This window comes from Mytilus edulis, chromosome 3, assembly GCF_963676685.1.
Source record: "Mytilus edulis chromosome 3, xbMytEdul2.2, whole genome shotgun sequence".
NCBI classification, from domain to species: Eukaryota; Metazoa; Mollusca; class Bivalvia; order Mytilida; family Mytilidae; genus Mytilus; species Mytilus edulis.
In genome coordinates this window covers 73,064,779-73,086,321 of record NC_092346.1, presented here as the reverse complement: position 1 = coordinate 73,086,321, position 21,543 = coordinate 73,064,779, and the positions used below count along the sequence as shown (strand labels likewise).

Sequence of the window (21,543 nt, the reverse complement as noted above, 5' to 3'; positions counted from 1 at the left end):
CAGACCACATCAACATCCAACACTCTATTCCCCCGAAATGATACCAGAATCTAGCATAGATCTATATTATATTATATTTGTTACGTTCGGAGGACGTGTTTTTCAACAGACTGTCGGCATTCCAATGCAAACAAATTGTGCCCCTCTTCTTGTTGACTTGTTTCTTTATTATTATGAGGCTGACTTATACAGGAACTTCTTATGAAGAAAGATAAGAAGTTGGCAATATCCTTTAACTCTACCTTCCGCTATATAGATGATGTTCTTTCACTAAATAATACAAAATTTGGTGACTATGTTGAACGCATCTATCCCATCAAACTAGAGATAACGGATACTACAGATACAGTCGGCCTCATATCTTGACTTACATCTAGAAATTGACAATGAGGGTCGGTTGAAAACAAAACTTTACGACAAAAGAGATGATTTCAGCTTTTCCATTGTGAACTTCCCATTTCTAAGTAGCAACATTCCAGCAGCACCTGTATACGGGGTATATATCTCCCAATTGATACGATATTCCTGTGCTTGCATTTCTTGTCATGATTTTCTTGATAGAGGGTTGCTGCTCACATGGAAGCTATTAAACCAAGAGTTCCAAATGATTAAGTTGAAATCATCCCTTCGTAATTTTTACGAACGCCATCAAGAGTTGGTTGACCGTTATGGAATAACCGTTTCACAAATGATATCGGATATGTTCCTTACGTCGTAACTACAACCCCCTTCCCTTTCATGTATGTGACCTACCAAATCAGACTTTTTACCGGATTTGTTATCACATAGGCAACACGACAGGTCTCACATGTGGAGCAGGACCTTTATACCCTTCCGGATCACCTGAAATCAATCCCTAGTTTTTGGTGGGGTTCGTGTTGCTTATTCTTTAGTTTTCTATGTTGTGTCATGTGTACTATTGTTTGTCTGTTTGTCTTTTTCATTTTTAGCCAACGCCATGTAATTCTGATTTGTATCAACGACCCCACTGCCTTAATCCATTCGGAAAAGTGTATACGTCTTCCTTCTCGCGCTTAGCCCATTGCCTGGCATAATCCTCGATTGAATCCCTCAAAATTTTAAAGTTGTATTTCCGATTGATGGATTTAGGCTCACGATATCTCGGACCTTTCAAAAACACATTTTGTAGTGAAGTGTTATTAACAATGTTGAGGTCACCTGTAATAACGTAGCCAGCCGGATTATATTTGAATTGAGAACTAGCACAAGTACAATCAGGAGATTTAGACTTGAAGTCGTCAATATTGAGATCCTACAAAACGTGTTTGTAATTGAATATTTTAGTTGCAATAGGTTTGGTATAGGTATAAAAAATGATTGGTACAGACTGGTCTTTGAAATAAGGAGGTATTTTCGATTGAACTAATTTATGATGAAGTATATTGCCTAAGTAGACGCCATCGAAACCTTTTTTGGCAAAAGAAAGATTAAGGAAAGATCTACTAGTATTCTCTTTTTCATCTTTTCCAATGCGGACTGGCTTGAAATTATAGCTATAAGTTTGTATTGGTTTGAATGAGGATTTGTAACAGTGGTTTCAAAACATAAAGTGAACAGAGAATGAAGTTTTGAAAGGGGTAATGAATAAAGTTTCGTGCGAATGTGATAAATACCTAACGGCTTTTGTATAAATTGCAGCAAGTCATTAATAGAGACATCATGCAAAGTAGGTGATGTATAATGACGATGACCATGACTGCATCTACGTCGAGGGGTAGAGTTGAAAATATTCATCAAATTCACCGAGCTACATCAATTTTGTCATTGCAAACATATGTTGTTGCAGTTTCCAATTGTCTAATCCATTTGTCCTCTTTTTGTCTACGGAGAGGCGTTGCAAGATTAGGATTGTTAGAGCTATGGTATATTTTTCGTTAATGCTAACTGTCATAGAAACGATGGAATGATCGGGCTGATTGAAATGCTGGTAAAGAATGTCGTTTGCATTGAGGTTAATGCCTGATCTATGACCGCACATACGTTTGTTTAGCCTTCCTTTCCTTTCACCACAAAGGTTGCACTCTAATCCGTAGACGACATTTATCGATTTACAATTCAGATCATCGTAACTTCTGGGAAGATATGACTTCTTGGTTAAATTGCTAGTGAATACAGCATCTGTTATTAAAGTTTCACAAGTTTTGCAGCCTTTGGTCTCACATTTCGAAATGCGACAGTGTTGTTCTGAGTCATCAAAATCCAAAATGATTTAAGGAGAACTGAACATGGCTGTATATGTGAAACATTGCTATTGTCACTAGTACGCTGATCTGAATGAGTCATGTTTGAAATATTTATCATGTCTGGTGATGAGGGGACACCTGCCGTATCAGACGACACCGTATTCATAAGTAAGTAAATACTTCTGAAAAGGCAGCATATATGAAAGATCCTAGTGAAACTTGTTTAAAAAACTACAGCAAAGAAAAGGTACACAATATATCTATATCTTTTTTTTTTTAAGAAAACAGATGAATACTATGGGAACAATAAAAATCGAATTTTCAAAGACAGATAACACTATTGCTGAAAGGAGAAAAAAGGAAAAGAAATCATTTTATAAAATATACAGACCACAAAAGATTAAATTACAAGAACGGTTCATAGAAATAGGGTGAATTAAGCTTAATCAGATGGTTAAGGAGTTCAGCCTCCACTATAAGATGAAGAAAGGGAAGGATAAGCCAAAAAGGCGATAAACAAATATAATACAAAGAAAAACCGACAACAAAACTATAAAAAGCGACGAAAAGAAAATTAATAATCTATTAAACGCTACACAGAGGTATCGCAATAGTATATGCCGATATTATGCTCCACATGCAAGTAAAATGTTTCTAATTTCAAGTACAAACTTTAGCGCTATAAAACGAGGTTTAATCCACCATTTTCTACATTTGAAAATGCCTATACCAAGTAAGGAATATGACAGTTCTTGTCCATTTGTTATTGATGTGTTTTGTCATTTGATTTTGCCATGTGATTATGGACTTTCCGATTAGATTTTCCTCTAAGTTCAGTATTTTTGTGATTTTACTTTTTATGAAAGTCTCATTCAGGAATGTATTAATCAAGAAAGATGATTGGATTGTGAACACAGCTCATTCACTTGAAGTTGTAATACATTTTGTGTACAATCATAATCATCTGCGAAATATATATCCGATGACGGTCAACCAACTTATACTGGCATTCGTAAAACTTTCAAAGGGATGAACTCAATTTTACAAATAAAAACGTATGTTTCAGTGGCTTCCAGTAAACAGCATCTGTCTATCAGGGAAAATAATTTATATTAAAACTAATATTTGTTATTCTAATATATTAATTCAATATTGCCATCAAAAATCTTTCTTCGGTGGCTTCCTCGCAAATGGCAATCAATAGGATGTGTGATAGTCATAAGTTTTAAATATTGTTAGAGGAATTATCTGTGCAGCTGGAAGTTGATGGATAGTGTTAGCTTGTTATCACCAATCAAAAGACTGTAAGTAAAGTCTTACTCATATGACAAAAGTTGGTGAAAAGAGTAGTCTGTTTCCCAAACTAAATAAATTTTGTTTGCGGTTTTTAACTGATCAAGGGAAAACCTATTACCAGATAAAAGGGTATTCTAAATAGTTATCAAAGGTACCAGGATAAAGCTATATACAACGTATACCATCGGAAAGAAAACGCAGTTATTGATAAAATGGTTTTTAGAACATCAAGTTTGATCTGGAATTGACATTTGAATATAGTTTTTTTGAGGTGGAAATGTCGTATGAAAAAAGTACATGTGGCTGGTTTCCAAAATTGTAAACCTAAACGAGGACAAGATGCAATACTATTTTATTCTATAAATAAATATGAAAACATTTGACAATACTTTAGTTCCAGATTGTTTCAGATTAAACAAAATCAGATTGTTCTCATGTGCTTATTTTATCTGCATCAATTTCTGCTTGTATCCACTTAACAAACGTGTGAACATTTGTGTAAACTCCAGGCATGTTCGGTTCTGAATAAAAGAACAAAATAGGTATTTCACATAATCTATAAACTTAACCCATCGATTGCTGATATTTATAAAATTGTAATACCAATTGTAATAGTATATTACACTGAATAACATTATAATAGATTTTAAAGGGTGTCACTTAAATATAAAATACAAAAGAACAAGTTCTCATGAAAAAAACCACAGCCGTTGATACAACCTTTTATCTTACATGTCTTTTCAAATAACAGTACATTTGTATATTAGGTATCTGTTTTACCTGATGAAAGTAATAACAGTACATTTGTATATTAGGTATCTGTCGTACCTGATGAAAGTAATAACAGTACATTTATATATTAGGTATCTGTCGTACCTGATGAAATTAATAACAGTACATTTGTATAATTAATTATTAGGTATATGTCGTACCTAATGAAAGTAATAATAGTACATTTGTATATTAGGTATATGTCGTACCTAATGAAAGTAATAATAGTACATTTGTATATTAGGTATCTGTCGTACCTGATGAAATTAATAACAGTACATTTGTATATTAGGTATATGTCGTACCTAATGAAAGTAATAATACTACATTTGTATATTAGGTATATGTCGTACCTAATGAAAGTAATAATAGTACATTTATATATTAGGTATCTGTCGTACCTGATGAAATTAATAACAGTACATTTTTATATTAGGTATCTGTCGTACCTGATGAAAGTAATAACATTACATTTGTATATTATGTATCTGTCGTACCTGATGAAAGTTACACAGCATTGAAATATAATCGGTACTAAACGTTTATTTTACTTCCACTGCTGATGGGCTTAGTTTTACGCAAATTAATAAATTTTCGATTTATGAGTTTGACTGTCCCATTGGTATCTTTCGTCTCTCTTTTACCATATACAAGACAAGTGATTAATAGTAACATTGAAATAATCTTATGTAAATTTTGAGACATGTACATGCTTCATTATAAATGATGTCAGATTAAGATGGAATGATAACAGTTTTAACTTACCAGCACATCCAAGTCCCCATGACACTATTCCGTGTAACTCCCAGTGATTCCCAATCTGACAAACAAAGGGACCTCCACTATCTCCCTGCAATATATTTAGGAATAACATGTTAACTTACATTTTTACTATTCCTTTTCTTTGAAAATAGCAACCATGTTAAAAACAATGAAACAAACGACGATTTATTAGACATATACAATCTGAAAACTACGTTTTCTTTATACAATTCAAAAGTTAACCCTTTTATATTAATTATGCTAGCTAATCGTGCAACTAATAAAATTGAGAATGGAAATGGGGAATGTGTCAAAGAGACAACAACCCGACCAAATAAAAAACAACAGCAGAGGGTCACCAACAGGTCTTCAATGTAGCGAGAAATTCCCGCACCCGGAGGCGTCCTTCAGCTGGCCCCTAAACAAATATATACTAGTCCAGTGATAATGAACGCCATACTAATTTCCAAATTGTACACAAGAAACTAAAATTAAAATAATACAAGACTAACAAAGGCCAGAGGCTCCTGACTTGGGACAGGCGCAAAAATGCGGCGGGGTTAAACATGTTTGTGAGATCTCAACCCTCCCCCTATACCTCTAACCAATGTAGTAAAGTAAACGCATCACAATACGCACATTAAAATTCAGTTCAAGAGAAATCCGAGTCTGATGTCAGAAGATGTAACCAAAGAAAATAAACAAAATGACAATAATACATAAATAACAACAGACTACTAGCAGTTAACTGACATGCCAGCTCCAGACTTCAATCAAACTGACTGAAAGATTATGATTTCATCATATGAACATCAGGCACAATCCTTCCCGTTAGGGGTTTAGTATCATACCATCATAACATATATGAGAAGAACATAACCCGTGTCATGCCAACAACTGTTTTTAAAAAAAATAATGTGTTTAGTTCCGATGCAAAGACCTTATCAGTGACTCAATATTAACGCCAAAATATGCAATCTTTAATGACTTGACAACAGTATCGTAATTATATCCCTTCTTAATAAGTCTATTCAAAGGTTTTGTTAGTTTCTGAGGTGAATACTGACACCTTTGTGCTTTATAAAGAATATTACCATAAAAAATTGGATGTGAAATACCTGAACGTATTAGAAGTCTGCATGTTGAGCTATATTTACGAATGATGTCTTTATACCGATGATAAAATTTAGTAAATGTTTTGACTAGTTTGTGATATCGAAAACCCTGGTGTAATAATTTTTCAGTAATACATAAATTTCTCTCGTTAAAATCTAAAACATTGTTACATACACGAGCGAATCGTACAAGTTGAGATATATAAACACCGTAAGATGGTGACAAGGGAACGTCACCATCTAAAAACGGATAATTAACGATAGGAAATGAAAAATCATCCCTTTTATCATAAATTTTAGTATTCAGCTTTCCATTAGTGATATAGATATCAAGATCGAGAAAAGGGCAGTGGTCATTGTTAGTATTAGCTTTATTTAAAGTAAGTTCAACAGGATAAATTTCATTAATATACATACTGAAGTCGTCATTATTGAGAGCCAAAATATCATCCAAATATCTAAAAGTATTATTAAATTTGTTTATCAGATGTTGTTTCGATGGGTCTTTTCTTATTTTTGTCATAAATTGTAACTCATAACAATACAAAAACAGGTCCGCAATAAGTGGTGCACAGTTAGTCCCCATTGGAATTCCGATAATCTGACGATATACGGAATCCCCGGAATATATAAATATATATATCTTATCCAATAGACACAAGGATACTCTTTTTTTTTAATTTCAAATCTCTGATAACTACATGTTTAACGTTACAATATGAAGGCATGCACCTATTTGACATAATATAAAGTGAACACCGAGTATTTAAAGTATCCAGTCAAAGTGATTTACAAATGTACCTGACATGCATCTCTACCACCCTCGGGGAATCCTGCACATATCATGTTGTTCGTCAAAAGAGGCTTTAAATCCGCAACTTTTGAACAATTTTCTTTGCTAACAAATGGCATTTCTGTCTGTTTTAACTTGTCTGGAAATCCTGTCCCTATTTATAAAAAAGCAGTTTTGATATGTATATATAGTGTTTTGGAACTGTTTATAAAATCATAAACAGTTAATAATATGTGTATCTGTTGACTAATACTTGCTTCTATTTTGTTTAAAACTTGCAAATTTACCATGAATATACTAACATAGAAAAAGAGCATTACAGAATCGCAGTAAAGTCAAACAGAATTAGACTGGTGCGTCGACAGTGTAAATTGTTTATTTAGATAGGATTTAGTGGGGATTGTTGTTTGATAAAGTGGTTATTTTATTTTAAGAAATCCCTATTCGTATTTTGTTCAAACTTTGCTGTTTATTACAGCATTGTGTTCTAAATTTAATCAAGATTAGTTGAAGTGTATATACATGATATTGCAAGCGTGATATTTCTGAAGCTTTTTGAGCCTTTTTGAAATAGAAACATATGCACAATTGTCTTTACTATTGGTTAAGTTACCTTTCACATCTCCCCATCCTGTTACACAGCAAGTATCACTGACTCGTGGTTCTCTTGATGGAAGACACACTGGCATGACTGCCTCAGTGAAGCTGTAATGGAAATCATTTCAGTTATTCAGGTAAATATAAGTTCCTATCATATTTCTTTTATCTATTGTTTGATTTTGTTTTGTTTTCGGTGGATATATCTACCACAAACGAAAGTTTTTGCTCAGTTCTTCTTATTATCATCGATTTTATTAAGTCCTATTAATGTTGTTGCTCTTGTTCATGTGGAGACTTTTTCTCCTTCGTATTAATATTATCATTATTCTTTTACCCAAAAGAGGCACATAAAGCGATCAAAAAAGTGCCGCAAATAACAAAGAATTGATTATTATCTAGCGTTATTGGTAAAATTGGGAAATTCCTTTGCGTATCATTAATCAAATCGAATTTTTAAATCATTTCAGTGATTATTAGAGGACAAACTAAAATAAAGCATTAGTAGTACTTAAATACCACAAGAGGGAGCAGGACCTTTTTCGGGATCGGGTGTTTTTAAACTTGGGATTTCGGGATTGATCCTTTCGGGATCCGGGAATTCGACCAGTTTCGGAGATTTTATAATCAGTATATCCAAATCACATTTTTACGGATGATCCACCATTATCGTATTTATGCTTTACGGGTGTCGACTTTAATGCTACTCCCTTTCCTACAACTTCGCTGAAAATACAATTAGGCATGCGCCTAGGGCCTTAAACAGTATAATTATTTGGGAGAGATCCGTTTGCGCCAAAAATGCGTCCTTTTGCGCCACAACTTTTTTTCTCTAATGCTACGTTTGCGCCACCGGTTCAAAAATTACATGGTATCAATTGCACCAAAAATAAAATATACGATTGCGCCAATTTAAAGAAAAACATTCCTTAAACACAGATTTTTTTTTCTATTACAGTTTCCTGATTTAGAAGGCAAAAGGCAATCTAAAAGTGGAATATAAATTAAATGTCCATTCCTGAATCCATGTATTGTATGCAAAAACATCTTCTGCCCCGCATACAAAGAAATTTCAAGTTAGCTTCACAACCGAGAATAACAATGCCACTGTCAATATCATTTACTAAAACAAACTCTTCTTCTTTATTTGTGATCACTATACCTCACTTAAATTTTTTGAAATTATACTGAACTTTTTGGTTGGGCAGGGAACAGTTATCTTCTCTCTCTGTACATAGACTGTCTTATGCACATTAAGTCATTTTTTGTAGATGTTCCTCTTCATGATGGAATAGCTCCCAACATATGATTTTAGCTGGTCTTTCGGATATATTTTCTGTAGCTTTTCTTTTGCATGCTGTTCGTAGTATTTGACGCTCTAACTTTTGTGGGTCTGTCTCATGTGTATGTGCAAGACTTCCCCTCAGACAAAAATGATACTAAATATACATCTATATGTATGTAGAGGTTATTATGAAATTACTGCTTACCTTAGTGGGCTGTCGAGTTTCAGTAGAGATATATCGCCATCTAAGGGATTATTACCAGTAATGGTATATTTAATTCGTTTTGTTATATTTCGTGCTTCTTGTGTTGGATCGACACCATCTTTGTTATGTTTTCCAGCATATGCTTTCCAGTGAGTAATGTCTTCATCACTTTTCAAAATAACAAATATAGACCAAATAAATTTGAAAAAATGTCTGACGCTGAAATATCAAGCTGTTACGTAAAGGTTTAAACTAGTAATGTATGGCAAGGATTATTCCATGCACTTAGCGCAAATTGTAAACGGTATCATACTTTTTTTTGTAATGCACTAGTATTTTGAACAACTCAGAACTGACTACAAAAAAAGCAATGTGAATTAGAGTGAAAGACTTGGTTTCAAAACAGCTAAATCACTTTTTTTTCAATTTGTCTAATAGTCATACTGAGTTACATGTAATATAAAGAATATGTATTATCATTTCCGGCAATATGAATTTGAAATTCTATCTCTATATTAGTTGAAACAATATTGTCTTTCAGTGGGCACATATGAAAATATACAAACTAGGTAAAGATTAAACAAGTATGTTTCTCTTCAATAAATGCCGATATTGTGAAGATAAATGTTTAAAAAAAAACAGATGTAGGAAAGCATCGTTGTGTTGGTTAAGGGTTGCATGAATTGCAACTGATTTTGAAACCCCACTTACAAAAAGAAACAATGAGAAGCTGTTACAACCCAATTTTCATCAATAATAGAAGCTCCACATTTGTGTTCGCCAGAAAGTCGTAACTGTATTTGCCATGGCCAACTGTGTTGTACAGCTTCTGTTCCGTTTACAATACGCGAAACAAGACTTCTATCTATCACAGCAGGATGAACAGGCACACCACAAGTGGCAGAAGGTTTTTCTGGAAAGACAGTGATAAAAACAAATAACGTTACACAAATACAGATATATATCAGACTCGTCATCTGTAAATAAACAAATTGTTCAACTGAAATATTTGGAAATATTTTAAAGAGACTAGGCTTATTATTTTTTTAATGATAAAATGTAATTTTTTCTCAATTTCATCTGAAAAAATATATTTCATTATGATTGTTTCACTACAGTTTTAGGATTATTCAAAAGTAATCACATAAAAGATATGCATTTGAAATATGAATACAGGTAAAATCATCCGTGTATTCCCATTGCTGTATAATGATAAAATAACTTGTAATAAATGAATATTCTGATTCGTATCACATACATGTATTCAATATTAAACAAGATCATTAGAGGATCAGGAACTTTCATTTTTTTAATAAGATTCGTACACGTACATGTATAAAATGACTGTCAAATTCAAAAGTCAGCCCTTGACCCTTTTTCCGGGATGAAATTCTAACCTAGGACTGATCAAGTATCTGTCATGAAAAATGCCATGTTAAAATCCAGACGTACATAACAGTGCCGATTTTGGTATCATCATAATACCAGTCGAGTATTGGTATGTACAGCTTAGATTAATATGCGATTGAAATGACTTATTTGGGATAGTTTTTTTACCATCAAACCGTTCACTCTATACTTACTCGTAGTGGTTGTAGGCGTGGTTGTTGTTGTTGTAGGCGTGGTTGTTGTTGTAGGCGTGGTAGTTGTTGTTGTGGGCGTGGTAGTAGTTGTCGTGGGCGTGGTTGTTGTTGTTGTTGTGTCTTTTATAACATCTAAAAAAGAATATGTTTTATAAATATAATTGAAAACTACACGATACTTCAAGTTTTATAAAGTGGTGAGAATTGAAACAATTAAGTTCTGAATTGATCAACGATGCTAATTTAAGTTGATCTTAATCTATGTGAATGACTTATTACGGCTCCATAAAAAGAAAGAAATGATATTTATTTATTTGGACGAAAACATTTTACATACATGTCATTACATAAATTTTAGGAACAATAACAAATAATTGGTGTTTTTTTTTACATCTGATAACTCTACGGAACCTAATGTAATGACGCGAAACTGAACAATTCACTTTAAAAAGTTGGGTGATCAAATGAAGATTAAACAAAGCGATGCAGATCGATTTGTAACAAATAGGGAATCAGCTGCGAGCAACACCTTCTCAAAATATGTATCTCAGTGACATACAAGATAATTTTGAAATATCTAGGTCATCTACCTCCTGAAATATGAAAATATTTACACAAATAGTTTAAACTCGGGGAACAAGTTATCCACCAACGCAATTACCCTTTAATAATTTTTTTTCACCGTTAATTATACATACCACAATGTTCCTCGTCACTGATGTCGCCATTTCCACAATCATTATGTATGCCATCACATGTTTTTGTCATGGGGATGCAATTCTTGCTGTTGGTACATTTAAATGAATTATGTCTACATGTTTCTAAAAAAGAATTGTAATATGTTTGAATCTCTTTTTTCTTTAATTGATATTAATGTGGAAAAATTATCCCCTTATTTCTGGGGACATTCGATTACATGAATAACTTGCATGTAACAAATGTCAGGTATACAAAAACTCTAAATGAGACATATATTCAAAACTATTAAACAAGCAGAAATAACATACAGGAATAAATTATATTTTTTTTTACAAAGGAACGAAAAAATAATAGTTTTGCAAATGGGAAGAAATATCGTTAAAATATAAAGTATGTTTAATAATTAACATTTTATCCGACACTAACAAGAATGTCGGTGTTTTTTTAAATTCTAAGGCAATGACATCTCAGTATTGCTAATTTTAGATTTTATCCAAAACTAACAAGAATGTCGGTGTTTTCAAAATTCGAATGCAATGACATCTCAGTATTGCTATGATGTTAATATTTGCTAAAACTATTTTAGACATATTCAATGCGATCAACATAGTCACCAAACATTAAGTAAGTTAGAGGACATCATCAACATAGCTGACCGTTAAATTATATGAAATGCCAGCTTTTTTCTGGCCCTGAGAATAGTCCAACATGAAGTTTGTCCCATACTGACAAACAACAAGGCTACTGTTAGCAACCTAAAATGAAAAAAATTCTTGATTGTCTATTGTTAAAGACTATGTTTATCTTTGATGTGTGTGCGTTTTCATTCGTAGAAAGCTGTTTCAACAATGCTTACCTAACATCTCCTTAAATACAGAATAACAAATTGCTTACCTTTTGGCGGTATACATTCGTAGGTGAAATTGAGATAATTTGGGTTTCCACCGCATGGATCATGATTGTCAAAAAATGCATTGCTTGCCGTCACTCTGCACCAAGAACGGCCATCGCATACTTCTTTTATTTTGAAAGTAACGTCTTTGGTGCAACCGTTTTGGTCGATATTGCCATGATGACATATGGTATGACTTGTTCGCCCCCAATGGCCTATCAGGACATTCATTTTCAAGTTCTTAGAAAAGTCACAGTACACGAATCTATTATCATTATTGCATAAGTAATGCCGATCTAAAAACAATACGAAAAATATCATAAGAGTTCAGATAAGAATAAATATATAGCTTTAATAAAAATGCTCTTTTGTTAATGTGTAAATATGATATGTGTCACAATTGATAGAGACATTGACTTGATGTGCCGAAATATTTGTAACATCTCTGTGTATTACAATCTTACATTTGAACCATTCTTAAAAACTGTTTAGTATCGCCTGTTCTAGACGGTCCGTTCCATATAAAAATTTAGTTTTTTTTTATACTTGAAGAAGCGCTCATACAAAATATCTTAATACATTCGCATTATTTAAAAAAAAAATGTTGTAAACGTTAGAATGGGTCAGATGAGTGTGAAATTTGTGTTACCGTTTTGTTCTTTTTAAGATTCAGAGCGTACGGGATCCTGTGCCGTGACCTAGAAATTCGTACTGTAAATAGTTGTTTAGTATATATGTTGTGTACAAGTTATCATTTTGTACAAATTATAATTTGTACAAAAAATTGTACAAATTATAATTTGTACAAAAATATTGTACAAATTATAATTTGTACAAAAGAAATGTACAAATTATAATTTGTATTTTGACTTTGTACAAATTGTAATTTGTACAAAAAGTGCCTATACAAATTACAATTTGTACAAACTTTGACTAAAATTTACTTATAACTTGTACAATAATTTATAGTATGGATTGTGTTATAAAAAAATGATACACACATTTATATAGCCAATAATAAACCTTATTAACAAAATGCAAACATACCCAGAGACAGCAACTGTAATTGGTACATGCATGCCAATTAGTTCTTAAAGCCCAATAGAAATTGGTCCCCGTGACAATTCACAATTCTGATAGAATTAAAAAAAATTGACCTTCTGCGCTTTGACTTTCGCTACACGAAGCAGATAAAAAGCTTTCAAAAACTGGTGGTTAGGGTTTTCGTTCATGTGAATGCAAAGGGGGTAAAGGGGGAGGGCAAATAGGAATGTAAATAGCAAGATATATTGTGCAATTCTCGATGCCATAATTCACTCACATGCTCAAGCAATGATACAGAACTGTTTCTGTATTTTGTAAACAAGGGATTATTGTGTTGTCTTGGAATAACATTTCTTTAGTGCTACTGTATCAATGCTTTTTTATAACAAGATCCATCCCATACATTATTGTACAAGTTTTAAGTGAATTTAGGTCAAATTTTGTACTTTTTGTACAAATTACAATGTGTACAAAGTCAAAACACAAATTATAATTATAATTATAAATAAAAATTAAAAATCTCTTGGTTAAAATATCACATTTGCAGTAGACAAAATAATGAATTAAAAAATAAAATAATCGTTTTACGATTATTTCCTCATTAATGCACATGTCTTTTTTTAAAAAGAAGTTCAACACAATTATATACTTTTACATACATATGGGATTTCAACACATGTGTTAATAATATACATACAAGGCCCGGTAGATCGTTCTTCTATGTTATCCTGTTTTCCGTTTGCTACAGAATTCCCTGTAAAGATATAAACAGAGACAATCATTGATCTGCTAACAAAACCAAATTCACAAAATGATAAAAATCTTCTAAACTCGTTACAATAGGAAATTCTACTACAGTTTTACCAGTAAAATCTTCAGTGAGTGGTACCAGTCTTCTGTTTTGGTGTGCATAAGATTAACTTTTAGTGTAGAAATATCACACCATATTACAAGCAGGAGCAAAACATCTTTATAAAATTTACATATAGCAATCGAAACTTTTATCAGTAAATGTGCCAGTTTTGGCATTGGATTTCGCTATAAAATAATCAAATGTTAAATTATTAATTCTATGTTAATTCAATACATCTAAGACAATCACTGGATATGTTTTCTGAATCTATGTTAATTCAATACATTTAAGATTACCAATGTATGACGGATATGTATTCTGAATCAGTCTATGTAAATTCAATACATCTAAGACAACCAATGTATGACGGATATGTTTTCTGAATCAGTCTATGTAAATTCAATACATCTAAGACAACCAATGTATGACGGATATGTTTTCTGAATCAGTCTATGTAAATTCAATACATCTAAGACAACCAATGTATGACGGATATGTTTTCTGAATCAGTCTATGTAAATTCAATACATCTAAGACAACCAATGTAAGAAGGATATGTAATATGAAAGACTTACATTTTCTTTCAGTATGTCTGTACAGTAAATTACCAATATCTGAAAGCATTTTTTCGTCACCATCGGGTCCTAGTGCTTTAGGTAAAGGATCCCAAATTTCCTCTGTAAAATAAAACAACTTGTTTCTTAAAGTCATTTTCTATATATTGATATGTCTAAAATCTATATTGAGTTTTGTTGAAAAAGAAATGTGATCATGTCTAGCTGCAGTAGTCATGTCTATCTAAATATGCAATTAAACTAGCCGACAATAAAATTATTTCTTTATTGATGGTGTTCTTTATCAAATAAACATAATGTAAGAAAATGTTAAAACTAATCCTTAAGAATTAAAGTTTGAGGAACAATTTACCTTTCAGTTGAGCAGCAGGGACTATTGCAATACATGATGCTAGTAAGAAAACCAGGATTCGTAGGTCCATTTTTCTGAATGTCTGCGAAAACCTTCTAATACATACGACTTATATACTCCATAAATTGTGCGTCATTCAATTATTAAGTTTAATAAGTTTCTGTATTTTCAATGGCATATTTGATTTGTTATTAAAACGTGATTCTATGATGTTTCAACACTATATTTACAAAAAGGTGGGGTAAACCACTAATATCTCCTATTATTTTCGCTTGACCCAACTGGACTACAAGTTTTTAAAATTCATTACAAATTTTTTAGCAATATTTAGTTATTATTGCCTTTTCTCGGCAGTATCGAGCAAAATGGGATAGACCATCTTTAAAATGGCGAGAAAAATAATTAAAATTCAAATTTTGTGCACACCTATTTTCACAACTCATTGGCGATAAACATATCATCAAAAACATGTGTATTATAAATACTTTTCCACAATTTTGAATTTATAAAAGAGGATTAATTTATTGAGTGAAGTCAGTGACATTTATATATGTTTATAATTGACTAAAATGACCTAATCCTAGGGAGATATAGGTATATTAACAACTATTGATAGGTTAAGCGAAATGTACTAAGAACACAGTATGTCAAAATTTGTTTTCATTTTTTTTCAGCTGTGTAATATAATGTAAAACGTAGCGACTGTAAAACTGTACAATTTTACTGTAAAGTTTTTGTACTGATTGATTTTTTAGTCTGGGAAAACATGCTTTATTTGTGAGTTGAACTAGCTATCAAATACTGTGAGTACTCTTAGATCGGTTACATAAAGGTACCGATCTAAGAGTACTCACAGCATTAACTTTTTTTAACGTGAGTCCGTTCGTCCGTCCGTCTTTCCCACTTTAGGTTAAAGTTTCGGTCAAGGTAGTTTTTTTTTCTGAAGTTAATCCAATCAACTAGAAGCTTAAGACACTTGTTCCCTATTATATGATCTTTCTAATTCTAATGCCAAATTAAGAGTTTTGAACCCAATTTCACGGTCCACTGAACATAGAAAAAGATAGTGCGAGTCGGACATCCATATACTATGGACACATTCATCATGTTTTCTTTTGTTATAGTTTTGTTTGTGCTTTGTGTCTTCTGATGAGTTAACCCTTTTTAACTCTTTTTCCAGTTTATTCATTAATTGGGATAGAGCGTTCACAGCCCTCCACGTTCTTTATGAACCTGTACCAAGTCGAGAGCCCGTCGATTATTGTTTTTAGCATAAATCAGGCAGTTATTTTTCTTTTTTGACGTGTTTCACATTTTATGCCTCATCTATGGGCAAAAGTTTTTGGTCGAGGTAGTTTTTGATGAAGTTGAAGTCCAATCAACTTGATACTTTGTAAACATATTCCCTATGCTATCGTCCTTCTAATGTTAATGCCAAATAAGAGATTTTATCCCATTTTCACGGTCCACTGAATATAGAAAATGACAGTGCGGATGGGGCATCTGTGTACTTTGGACACATTCTTGTTTCTAGCTTACATAAGTATCCACTTTAGATTTTGATGATAGCTGAAGGTCATGCAATGATATATATAGTTGTTTACATCCTATATTTATTTTGGTTTCAAGTTTATGATAGTGGCCTCATGGCAATCATACGACATCATTATTTTTGTATTGGAAATTAAACCCGACTCTCTAAATCTTAACGAAAACTTCTTACGAACAAATGCTATCTGTACATAAAGTAAAACAAAATGAAAAGTACAAGGTTAACGAGCTTTAAAGAAATTTCTGTAACTGACATGTGTGAGGAACATCTTTGAACGTTCACATTACTATCTAGTACCGTTATTACAATAAAGTAACAGTGAAGCAATCATCTGCAGCGATATACAAATTATTAATTCCTCAAAAATTAACACTGTTCAATCAGTTCACAGCAGTACCAGTTTTAATAAGGAGCATGTGGCATTCTTTACATCGCGCTCCGCTCGGTAAATAGTTTGTAACCAGCTACAAATAATTCAAAGTCCTGTATTCTTACAAAGTGAAACCATTTAGAATATCAGGGTTTGATATTCGATCTTGACGGGCTTATTCAATGAAGGCACAATGTTGAATTTAATTCCAGTGACTAAACCATCAGGGGAAATGCCAAATTTACTTTCACTACGACAATGTTAATAATACAATGTAATAGGGAACGGTTCACAGGCAACATGGGTAATGACTGTCATATTCCTCAACTATATACTAGACAATATAAGACTACGTGAAAAAACATGGCCACTTTCATACCCTTCTTAAATAGAAAAATACTTGTATAATTTATGTTGAATTTATCATTACTTCGTATCAACCCCTGTACGATGTACGTGGTGGGTTCTACTCGAGGAGTATGTCAGAAGTATGTAGAAAATCATGAGTTCTAACAAATGATCATATAAAAATTGGCGATAAGAACCCAGTCCTAGGATCTTAGGTTCATGTTCTAGTAGCATCAATCGATAAATAGGGGGACTGGATTGTGTCCGTGAAAAATGAAATTTTCTTAATTCGTAACTTGTCAATTCGTAACTTGTAACTGTGCAATTTCTAAATTGTTAATTCGTAAATTGTTAATTTTTATCTTGTTACTGTGTAATTCATAATGCTTAATTCATAAATTGTCAATTTGTAACTTGCACCTTTGTAGTTTCAACATTCTTAATCGGTAAATTGTCAGTTTGTTACTTGTAACTGTGCAATTTCATAATGCTTCATTCGTAAATTGTCGATTTGTAACTTGTATCTTTCAATTTGTATAAAAATTCAACATTCTTCATTTGTTAATTGTCAATTTGTAACTTGTAGATTTCAAAATTCTTTATTGGTAAATTGTCTTTTTGTATATTGATGTTTGCAAAACAATAGCTAAGAGATAATCAATGTTTTGGGTAGTAATAAACATTCGTGTTTTGAATAAATCAATATTTCATAAAAAAAAAAAAAAAAAATCCCGTACTTTTTTTTCAATTTACATTTTATTTATGCATTTAATGCATAGTTTTCAACCAAATCTATAATTCATACCAAGTTTTTCTAGTTGCAAGGAATAACTATGAAGTAAATGTCAAAATTATTTCAAAATACAGAGAACATAGTGCATCGTTTCTTTTTCGACAAAACGATGTAGATTGGAAGATCGAAACTTAAAATTCCAAAGCACAACACTGACACAAGCCTACATATTGCTCCTTTATTGGTTGAAATCAATGCAATAAGACTTCGGTATGTCGTTTTCGTTCGCCTACAGTTGTCAATATATTTTTCAGATATCGACGATTGTGAATTGACTCCTTGTATTAATGGTGGTACATGTATAGATGGAATTAATAGTTATAGTCGTAGATGTACAGCAGATTTTACAGAGGGGGGGCAAGGGGGGTCCCAATAACAGCAAAACAGCAAATTGATTTGGCTCATAACAGATAACAAGGAATTAAAATGGACAAAAACAGATAACAGTAAATGAAATATTAAAATAATTCGGTCTTTGACAAATCAGTATTTCTTATTACGGATATAATCCTTTGTAATGCATTCCATTTTTTTATGACTATGTTTTTAGTATTAATTTATGTATCTAGAATGTGTTTAAATTACTACTCAATATATTATAATATTTTTTATACGCTCGTTTACGGAAAGTATTATGGTATACTGTTGTCCGTCTGTTGTCAACATGTCGGACATTAATTCAAAAACTCTTTAACCATTAATTTTGCATTAAACTTTGTTTTATATCTATTGACGTGAGCTCCCTTTTTGTTTCTTTTTGTTGTTTTTTTTTATAAATTTTAGATTTTAAGTTTCTTGGTATTGGGTTTTTATTCACAATAAAATTGGTGTTTTTTTTTCAGTTTTCTGATAATATCTCAAAAATGCTTTCACAAAGCAAGGAGTCAGCCTACCTATTGTATTTATTGTGAACTTGTTCTCGTCCTGAATATGCATGAACTATTTGCCACTGGACGTTAAGCAACCAAAAATCAATCAATCAATCAATCAATCAATCAATCAATTTTTATAAATTTTAGATTTTACGTTTCCGAGTTAACGGGTTTTATTAATTAAAAAGGGGTGATTTTCCAGTTTTCAGACATAAACACAAAAATGTTTTCAGCAGTTCTCATGAAACGTTGGTGTATTGTTTATATAAATATTGACTGAAGCTCCCTTTGTTGCTACTAAATAAAGTGACCTAATTTTTAAAGAGTTTGAATATTCTGACTTTTTCTAAATGACCATTTAATGAGGTGTGTGAATTTTTCTTAATAAAACTATATGAGGCAAAGTGGTATATAGGGTAGAAAAATCAAAAGCACCAATTATAAGCATGCAATTTATCAAGTACTTAGAACGAATTTTGACACTCTAAAAGCAATTTATTCCACTATTTTCAAAGGCCTTATTTGAACAATTTTTTTTATCAGCTGAGGTTTTTGATTGTACCAAGTGTACTAGTAATTAGAATACATAGTTTAGTAGGGAAACAATGGCTTGAAACGAAATAAATCTTTGTTTGTAATGGGTTATGTGCAGCTTCGGACACAAGTTCATGGTTGGAACTTTCATTGTACAATGCATTTGGTTCTGCTTTGAAAAGAATCACAGAGCTGAGTCTATGTACCATATTATATAAAAGGTTAAGTGATTGTTAGGACCTAGTCCTTAATTGAGATCCTTGTCAGATATTCCTGGCCATATGTTTTCCTTTTTGTCATATTAAGAATTGTTTTAATTTAATATGTTCGTACGGAAAACAAGGAACATTATTCTCATACAAAAATTAAAATCAGATAATTCTAAATACACATTCATAAAAAAATGGAATTTATTACAAAGGATAATCATAAGATATACTTGAATTGTCCTGGACCTCACTTCTGTGATGGGTATATGTTAATGCCCGCGTCACACTGTCCCGATTTTTACGCCGATTGCAACACGATTATGGAAATTTTCAAAATCGGGACTGATCGTATCCAGATCGGGCTATTCGTAGTGCCATCTTTAACCATCTTTAACCATCGGCCACTTTTTCTAGCCTTCGGGGACAACTTCGGGAAGGGTTCTAAATTTTTTAACATGTTAAAAAATCCCCGAAGGTGCGTCCGATGTTGAGGGTTCGTATTGAGTTCGTATCACCATCCCCACCATCGTAATGTCACCGGGAATGTTTCTTTGAACATCGTATTGCATTCGTGTTTCCATCGTTTCCATCGGGCAGTTTTGACATGACGATGTCTACACGAATGAATCACGAAGCTACCCGAAGGTCTTACGATGGCAACACGACTTCGTGAAGACCTCGTAATCCCGTCGTGTTGGCATCGAATAAAAGTACGAAGGCGACAAGATGGAACTACGACGGCAATAAATCCAGCTAAATGTAATTAAGTTAATTTTCGCGCTAAAATACATTTAAAGTGCCATGCGCGATATGAACTGGTCTGTCTAATACGACAGTTAAGAAAGACGTTTACAAAACATGGAGCTCATATCATATGATTCTATGAGAACAAGAAAGGCGACAGCGTTGTTTCTATTAATTCAAATGGAACAAGAAGAGCAGCTATTACAGGCTCAGGATTTACTTTTACAAGTAAAATATTATTTTTTGTCAATTTTTCATATCAAGTAACATAATGAAAATCATAAACGCGCCTCGTACACCAACACTGCAGGTACACGTATAAAGGGAAATCAACTTTTTCTTCATTATTCTGATTTTTTATGTATCGTCTGAGTTGTTGTCACACGAATGTTTACTCCATAACCATTTTGTTTTCTATATGTCATATTTTGCCGCATTTGTTGCTTTCCCCACATCTTTCCTTAAATGTCTATATTATTATGATATTCTCCTGGAAAGAGCTCTTTTTGAATAAAAGGGACCAACGAACCCATTACCTTACCTTTAAGATAGATCAGTAAACATGGGCATAATTATGGGTGATTATTCAGACTAGTGCACACATTTTACAGTTCAAACATGGCAATGACGAGCGTGGCATCCCCTCGTATGTAACATATTGGGGACAAATATGGACACTATATATGTATTTGACACATGCAGACAATGGTAAATTGAATATGCATATTTGATACATAAACTATTTTTTTTAGAAATCAAACATAACATTCAGTAACTGGAAATATCTTTAATATTGTCTTTAGAACCAGCATGTAAAAAAATGAGCAACCAATTTCCTGTGTATTATGCTATTTCAAGGAGAAAAAACAAGTCCATCTGCATGACCTTGACCTTTGGCCTTGAACGTAAAAAATGTCAGATCATTACAAGGAGGATCAATATACCAAATGTGGTTAAAATCTCTTGAAGCATATTGGTTTTAGAGTGTCCACAAGGGTGATATTGCCTTGTATTACATCTGCCACTGTGACCTTGACCTTTGAACTTTAATGTCAATAGCGCTTAAGATATTCTCCTTCTCCCTGATTCTGCTGG

General features: G+C 32.5%; 1 protein-coding gene across 1 annotated transcript; it reads right to left on the bottom strand.

Moving 5' to 3' along the window:
- Window positions 1-3,835: 3,835 nt before the first annotated feature.
- On the bottom strand, window positions 3,836-15,588 carry LOC139517372 (transmembrane protease serine 6-like). Its single transcript, XM_071308355.1, has 12 exons — window positions 15,027-15,588; window positions 14,675-14,776; window positions 13,944-14,000; window positions 12,205-12,498; window positions 11,310-11,432; window positions 10,612-10,743; window positions 9,740-9,941; window positions 9,029-9,196; window positions 7,555-7,646; window positions 6,950-7,095; window positions 5,037-5,121; window positions 3,836-4,021 (listed from the first exon to the last, which is right to left on the bottom strand). The coding sequence occupies exons 1-12, from the start codon at window positions 15,094-15,096 to the stop codon at window positions 3,933-3,935; spliced, it is 1,560 nt and encodes a 519-aa protein (XP_071164456.1). The 5' UTR covers window positions 15,097-15,588; the 3' UTR covers window positions 3,836-3,932.
- Window positions 15,589-21,543: the final 5,955 nt, after the last annotated feature.